This window comes from Somniosus microcephalus, chromosome 21, assembly GCF_052327205.1.
Source record: "Somniosus microcephalus isolate GS21.2 chromosome 21, FLI_Smic_1.0, whole genome shotgun sequence".
NCBI lineage: Eukaryota > Metazoa > Chordata > Chondrichthyes > Squaliformes > Somniosidae > Somniosus > Somniosus microcephalus.
This window is the reverse complement of record NC_141007.1, coordinates 19,828,000-19,836,090: the sequence shown is the minus strand read 5'-3', so window position 1 is coordinate 19,836,090 and position 8,091 is coordinate 19,828,000. Positions and strand designations below refer to the sequence as shown.

The 8,091-nt window shown below is 45.8% G+C and overlaps 1 protein-coding gene across 1 annotated transcript in view; it reads left to right on the top strand.

Moving 5' to 3' along the window:
• Positions 1-658: 658 nt before the first annotated feature.
• Positions 659-8,091, top strand: part of LOC147102640 (transient receptor potential cation channel subfamily V member 6-like) — a 124,206-nt gene continuing 116,773 nt past the window's right edge. Inside the window, exon 1 of the mRNA XM_085964055.1 lies at positions 659-789. Coding sequence (XP_085820181.1) covers positions 659-789 — 131 coding nt within the window. The remainder of the gene's footprint in view (positions 790-8,091) is intronic.

Here is an 8,091-nt window from a genome sequence, read left to right as displayed (position 1 = left end):
AAAATGAAAACATTCATCGCAGCTGATTGCTTGTTTTTGCTGTCAAGATTCTTGCAATCTCCCGATCTGTTATTCTCCAGCAAAGCCTCTGAGATCTACACTTGTCCCTTATCCCCCTGCCAACCAATCACTCTGCAACGGGACAGTTTGCCAGAGGGGAAAAAAAGCCTCCTCCTGGCTGCCGTGACGACGCCCTCGGTAGGAGTGACCATCTCAAGTCAGCCGTTGTGTCGCAAGCGGTCTTTAGTGCCTTCTTAAAGGGGCTGCGCTCACAAACCTGCCCTGGAGCAGAGGAAGGAGGAAGAGGTGTCCCCACGTCCTGAGTCTCGGAACCGTCCCCTCCCCCGAGGATCGTGCTGTGCTCTACTCTGCAGGCGGCAAGGATCCCCCTTTGCTGGTTTATTCACTGCTGGGTGAAACAGCTGAAGCGGGCAGAAGAGGGTTAAACCATCAAGTGACACAAGCTGACTGTATGTGGGCCCTGAGTGGGAGAAGGCTTGCAGCAAATTCTCACCAACTTCAAAGATGTAAGCCGACTTTAAGGGGACTCTGACAGATTTGAGACTAGGGGGAGTGTTCTCCTGTGCGTTTCACGACAGCCAATCTTCCCGGACCCCCCCAAAAAAACCCCAAAAGAGCTGGAGGCGCCGAGCGAAGGATGATGGGATTTCTATCGGGAAGTGGGAGATGGTCCGTCTCCAGCTGTGTCGGTGAGCTGGCGTTGAAACTCCAGCCCAAGATCGCATGGGCGGAGAGAGTCGATGAGCTCCACATGTTACAGCAGAAGAGGTAAGAGGCAGAGTGCCTGTCGTCCTGTATAAAAACAAACCCCTCTCAGGTGAGGAAGTCGCTGAGGTGATTCCCTGGGCTAGGAAGGGGGGAAAACAATCATCCAGAGTCCGCACTTCCAGCTGGTAGCCACGATACCCGTTGGAAAATGGGCAAGGGCGGGCACTGAGTGAGTGAGGATAGGCTGCGATGCCCACCACATTTAAATAGCCCCCAACGCTCACTGTCCGGGCTCACGTGTGATGAATGAATGTTTGCTCACAGCGTTGGATTCTGATCCTGCTGTTCGCACACCTGCACTCCCAGCAGGGGTCCTTAGGTGGTGCATTTCCCCTTTCCTAAACCAAAAAGCCCTGGCTGAAAGGCTTTGAGACGTCCTGAGGTTGTGAAGGGTGCTGTATAAATGCCAACTGAGCAACGGTTTGGGATTGAGCCCGGGGACCCTGTCATGCACTGAATGGTTCAGCTACTCACTGGATCATCTTCCTGAGTGACCATTGGAGTCAATGGAAATTAACATCGGGCGGGTGTGTAACAGGAGGTTGTGTAACACGAGGGTGTGTAACAGGTGGGTGTGTAACGGGAGAGTGTGTAACGGGAGGGTGTGTAACGGGCGGGTGTGTAACAGGAGGGTGTGTAATGGGTGGGTGTGTAACGGACGGGTGTGTAACGGGCTGGCGTGTAATGGGCGGGTGTGTAACGGGCAGGTGTGTAATGGGAGGGAGTGTAACGGGCGGGTGTGTAACTGGTGGGTGTGTAACAGGCAGGTATGTAACAGGTGGGTGTGTAATGGTTGGGTGTGTAACGGGCGGGTGTGTAACAGGCAGGTGTGTAACGGGAGGGTGTGTAATGGGCAGGTGTGTAACGGGCTGGCGTGTAATGGGAGGGTGTGTAATAGGAGGGTGTGTAACTGGCAGGTGTGTAGCGGGAGGGTGTGTAACGGATGGGTGTGTAACAGGCGGGTGTGTCACGTGCGGATGTGTAACAGGAGGGTGTAATGGGAGAGCGTGTAACCGGTGGTTATGTAACCGGCTGTTGTGTAATGAGCTGGCGTATAATGGGAGGGTGTGTAACGGGAGGGTGTGTAATGGGAGGGTGTGTAACAGGAGGGTGTGTAATGGGAGGGTGTGTAACGGGAGAGCGTGTAACCAGCGGTTGTGTAACGGGCCAGTGTGTAACGGGAGAGTGTGTAACGGGAAGGTGTGTAACGGGTGGGGGTGTAACAGGAGCGTGTGTAACGGGCCAGTGTGTAATGGGAGAGTATGTAATGGAAGGTCGTGTAATGGGAGGGTGTGTAACAGGAGGGTGTGTAACGGGAGAGCATGTAACCGGCGGTTGTGTAACGGGCCAGTGTGTAATGGGAGAATGGTGGCATAGTGGTTAGCACTGTTGCCTCACAGCGCCAGGGACCCGGGTTCGAATCCGGCCTCGGGTGACTGTCTGTGTGGAGTTTGCACATTCTCCCCGTGTTTGCGTGGGTTTCCTCCGGGTGCTCCGGTTTCCTCCCACAGTCCAAAGATGTGCGGGTTAGGTTGATTGGCTATGATAAATTGACCCTTAGTGTTAGGGGGATTAAATACGTGGGGTTACGGGGATAGGGTGGGATATGTGTTGGTGTAGGGGTTACGGGGATCGGGTGGGATATGTGTCGGTGCAGGCTCGATGGGCCGAAATGGCCTCTATCTGCACTGTGGAGTTTCTGTGATTTCTCTGTGAATGTGTAACGGGCGGGTGTGTAATGGGAGGGTGTGCAACGGGAGGGTGTGTAACGGGCGGGTGTGTAATGGGAGAATGTGCAACAGGAGGGTGTGTAACGGAAGGTTGTGTAACGGGTGGGTGTATAACAGGAGGGTGTGCAACGGGCGGGTGTGTAACGGGAGGGTGTGCAACGGGCGGGTGTGTAACGGGAGGGTGTGTAACGGGTGAGTGTGTAACGGGTGGGTGTGTAACGGGAGAGTGTGTAACAGGAGTGTGTGTAACTGGAGGGTGTGTAATGGGAGAGTGTGTAACAGGAGGTTGTGTAACGGGCAGGTGTGTAATGGGAGGTTGTGTAACGGGAGGTTGTGTAATGGGAGGTTGTGTAGCGGGAGGGTGTGTAACGGGCGGGTGTGTAACGGGAGAGTGTATAACGGGCAGGTGTGTAACGGGAGAGTGTGGGGCAGGTGTGTAACGGGCAGGTGTGTAACGGGCGGGTGTGTAACGGGCAGGTGTGTAACGGGCAGGTGTGTAACGGGGGCTGATCCCCTGTCACCAGTCTTAGACCATTTGGTGCAGAAGGTAGTTTTCATGCTGTGTGTGATGAATGCATTGAAGCTCCGATGTTTCGAGGGAAGGTAAATCAGACAGTGGGTTGGTTCAGGTGTCAGCTGTGGCTCAGTGGGTAGCACTCCTGCCACTGCGTCAGAAGGTTCACCTCAAGTACCACTCCAGAGATTTGAGCACGTAATCTAGGCTGACTCTCCAGTGCAGTGCTGAGGGAGTGCTGCACTGTCAGAGGTGCTATCTATCGGATGAGACGTTAAACCAAGGCTCTGTTTGCCCTCTCAAAAGGATGTAACATTTCCCATGACATTATTTTGAAGATGAGCAGGGGAGTTCTCCTTGGTATCCTGGCCAACAGTTGTGCCTCAACCAACACCACTAACAGACAGTCTGGCCATTATCACATTGCTGTTTGTGGGATCTTGCTGTGCGCAAATTGGTGGCTGCATTTCCTACATTACAACAGTGATTATGCTTCAGAAGCACTTCATTGGCTGTAAAGTGCTTTGGGACGTCCTGAGGTTGTGAAAGGCGCTATAGAAAGGCAAGTCTTTTAAAATTTCTTTGGTGTGCCTTAAACTGTTTAAAAAAAATTAAAATAGTAGAAACAGGTTAGAATGAACACGTTGACACAGACACAATTAATCTCCTTGGGGCCTGATCACAATGTGGAGCAAATCGGCTGCGTATTCTTACCTGTCCATGAATGGTGTGTGGGGGAAGGGTGGGAATGGTACCAGCGAGCATTGGTTGCCCGTGTGTGGTGAGAGTAACTGTGCTCACAGCCTTGACCAGTAATCATCAAACAAACCCAGGTGACAGGCTTAAAGGAAGTAGCCTCAGGCAGAACATTCTGGAAAGTGTTGCAATGCATTTTCTACGGTTAACTCCATTTTATTGTCATTTTGAACAATGCAGATTTGACATCTATCTTTTTTATCTATCTGCCCGTCTATAAGAAAAAAGAAAGACTTACATTTATTTAGCACCTTTCACGACCTCAGGACGTCTCAAAGCGCTTTACAGTCAGTGAAGTATTTTTGAAGTGTAGTCACTGTTGTAATGTAGGAATCCATCTATCTATCTATCTATCTATCTCTCTATCTGTCTCTATTTACTGTCTCTGTCTCTCTATGTTTCTATTTACTGTCTCTCTCTCTCTATTTACTGTCTCTGTCTCTCTCTATGTTTCTATTTACTGTCTCTGTCTCTCTATGTGTGTCTCTGTCTCTCTCTATGTTTCTATTTACTGTCACTCTCTCTCTATGTGTGTCTCTGTCTCTCTCTATGTTTCTATTTACTGTCTCTCTCTCTCTATGTGTGTCTCTCTCTCTCTCTATGTTTCTATTTACTGTCTCTGTCTCTCTATGTTTCTATTTACTGTCTCTCTCTCTCTATTTACTGTCTCTCTCTCTCTCTATGTTTCTATTTACTGTCTCTCTCTCTCTATGTGTGTCTCTGTCTCTCTCTATGTTTCTATTTACTGTCTCTCTCTCTCTGTTTCTATTTACTGTCTCTCTCTCTCTATTTACTGTCTCTCTCTCTCTCTATGTTTCTATTTACTGTCTCTCTCTCTCTATGTGTGTCTCTGTCTCTCTCTATGTTTCTATTTACTGTCTCTCTCTCTCTATGTTTCTATTTACTGTCTCTCTCTCTCTATTTACTGTCTCTCTCTCTCTATGTTTCTATTTACTGTCTCTCTCTCTCTATTTACTGTCTCTCTCTCTCTCTATGTTTCTATTTACTGTCTCTCTCTCTCTATGTGTGTCTCTGTCTCTCTCTATGTTTCTATTTACTGTCTCTCTCTCTATGTGTGTCTCTGTCTCTCTCTATGTTTCTATTTACTCTCTCTCTCTCTCTCTATGTGTGTCTCTGTCTCTCTCTATGTTTCTATTTACTGTCTCTCTCTCTATGTGTGTCTCTGTCTCTCTCTATGTTTCTATTTACTGTCTCCCTCTCTCTATGTGTCTCTCTCTCTCTCTCTATGTTTATATTTACTGTCTCTGTCTCTCTCTATGTGTGTCTCTGTCTCTCTCTATGTTTCTATTTACTGTCTCTGTCTCTCTCTATGTGTGTCTCTGTCTCTCTCTATGTTTCTATTTACTGTCTCTCTCTCTATGTGTGTCTCTGTCTCTCTCTATGTTTCTATTTACTGTCAGTTCAGTTCAGTTCAGTTCAGTTCAAATGCTTTATTGGCATGAAAGTTTACAGAGAACCATATTGCCAAAGCTTACATAGCAAAAAGGTACAGTTTTCCAACATTCTGTAGGTGTCAATCGATTTGACATTTGTTGGGTATATACAATATTACTTTTAAACAATATTAATTTTAAACAGTCTTTCTACTTCATTTGGTATGTTCAATATTGATTTTAAACAGTCTTACTTTTAAACAGTCCTCAGGTTGTGACATGTTGTTACATATTTAGCCCCAAGGTATGGTCTGTCTCCTTCTCCTAGGACTAATCTCAATTTTGACAGATCATCCAATTCCTTGAAATCTGGGGTTGTTTGGCTTAGCTTGTTGAATAATATGTTTCTTGATGTGTTGAATTTTTCGCATTTTAGGAGGAAATGCATTTCTGTTTCAACCTCGCCAGCCAGACATTGATCGCATATTCTATTCTCTCTAGGCTGCCAGGATTTCTTGTATCTGCCTTTTTCAATTTCCAGTTGGTGGTCGCTTAGTCTGTACCTGGTGAGGGTCTGTCTCTGTTTTGTGTCTCTGATGGTCGTGAGGTAGTCTGCCAGTTTATATTCTCTTTTTAGGGCCCGGTAACATTCTAATCTGCTTTGGCTTTCGGTTATTTTGTTCCAATGTTCCAGGTAGGTTTCTTTGCATTTTTTAATGATTTGGTTCACTCGGATTGGTGTTTGGACGGCTGTGTTGGTCTGGGGCTGGTCAGGGTCCGGCTGAGTACTTAGTTTCAGTAGCAGCTGACTCAGGGGACTCTTTTCTGGGTTTAGCTCTTGGGTCTGAAAGGCTTTGAAATGAAGGGTGTCTGGGGAGCTAGATTTGAGGTGATTTAGGAAGTTTAGTGCTCGTTTTTGGATGTTTATTATCAGTGGGTATCTGCCTAGTTCGGCTCTGCATGCATTTGTTGGCGTTTTTCTTTGGGTGCGAAGGATGCTTCGGCAGAATTCTGCATGTAGGGCTTCTATTGTGTGTTTTTCCCATTTAGTGTAGCTTTGGTGATTTAGCGGGCCCCATACTTCACTACCGTACAGTGCAATGGGCAGGATTATGCTGTCAAAAATTTTGAGCCAGATTTTGATTGGGATTTGGATGTTGTAGAATTTTCTTTTTATTGCATATAGGGCTCTTCGGGCTTTTTCTTTTAGTGCATTCACTGCTATGCTGAAGCTCCCTGACTCTGTCTCTCTATGTGTGTCTCTGTCTCTCTCTATGTTTCTATTTACTGTCTCTCTCTCTCTATGTGTGTCTCTGTCTCTCTCTATGTCTCTATTTACTGTCTCTGTCTCTCTATGTGTGTCTCTGTCACTCTCTCTATGTTTCTATTTACTGTCTCTCTCTCTCTATGTGTGTCTCTGTCACTCTCTCTATGTTTCTATTTACTGTCTCTGTCTCTCTATGTGTGTCTCTGTCACTCTCTCTATGTTTCTATTTACTGTCTCTCTCTCTCTATGTGTGTCTCTCTCTCTCTCTATGTTTCTATTTACTGTCTCTCTCTCTCTATGTGTGTCTCTCTCTCTCTCTATGTTTCTATTTACTGTCTCTCTCTCTCTATGTGTGTCTCTGTCTCTCTCTCTGTTTCTATTTACTGTCTCTCTCTCTCTATGTGTGTCTCTGTCTCTCTCTATGTTTCTATTTACTGTCTCTGTCTCTCTATGTGTGTCTCTGTCTCTCTCTATGTTTCTATTTACTGTCTCTCTCTCTCTATGTGTGTCTCTCTCTCTCTCTATGTCTCTATTTACTGTCTCTGTCTCTCTATGTGTGTCTCTGTCTCTCTCTATGTTTCTATTTACTGTCTCTCTCTCTCTATGTGTGTCTCTGTCTCTCTCTATGTTTCTATTTACTGTCTCTCTCTCTCTATGTGTGTCTCTCTCTCTCTATGTTTCTATTTACTGTCTCTCTCTCTCTATGTGTGTCTCTGTCTCTCTATGTTTCTATTTACTGTCTCTCTCTCTCTATGTGTGTCTCTCTCTCTCTCTATGTTTCTATTTACTGTCTCTCTCTCTCTATGTGTGTCTCTGTCTCTCTCTATGTTTCTATTTACTGTCTCTGTCTCTCTATGTGTGTCTCTGTCTCTCTATGTTTCTATTTACTGTCTCTCTCTCTCTATGTGTGTGTCTCTCTCTCTCTATGTTTCTATTTACTGTCTCTCTCTCTCTATGTGTGTCTCTGTCTCTCTATGTTTCTATTTACTGTCTCTCTCTCTCTATGTGTGTCTCTCTCTCTCTCTATGTTTCTATTTACTGTCTCTCTCTCTCTATGTGTGTCTCTGTCTCTCTCTATGTTTCTATTTACTGTCTCTCTCTCTCTATGTGTGTCTCTGTCTCTCTCTATGTTTCTATTTACTGTCTCTGTCTCTCTATGTGTGTCTCTGTCTCTCTCTATGTCTCTATTTACTGTCTCTGTCTCTCTATGTGTGTCTCTGTCTCTCTCTATGTTTCTATTTACTGTCTCTCTCTCTCTATGTGTGTCTCTCTCTCTCTCTATGTTTCTATTTACTGTTTCTCTCTCTCTATGTGTGTCTCTGTCTCTCTCTATGTATCTATTTACTGTCTCTGTCTCTCTCTATGTGTGTCTCTGTCTCTCTCTATGTTTCTATTTACTGTCTCTCTCTCTATGTGTGTCTCTGTCTCTCTCTATGTTTCTATTTACTGTCTCTGTCTCTCTATGTGTGTCTCTGTCTCTCTCTATGTTTCTATTTACTGTCTCTCTCTCTCTATGTGTGTCTCTGTCTCTCTCTATGTTTCTATTTACTGTCTCTCTCTCTCTATGTGTGTCTCTGTCTCTCTCTATGTTTATATTTACTGTCTCTCTCTCTCTATGTGTGTCTCTGTCTCTCTCTATGT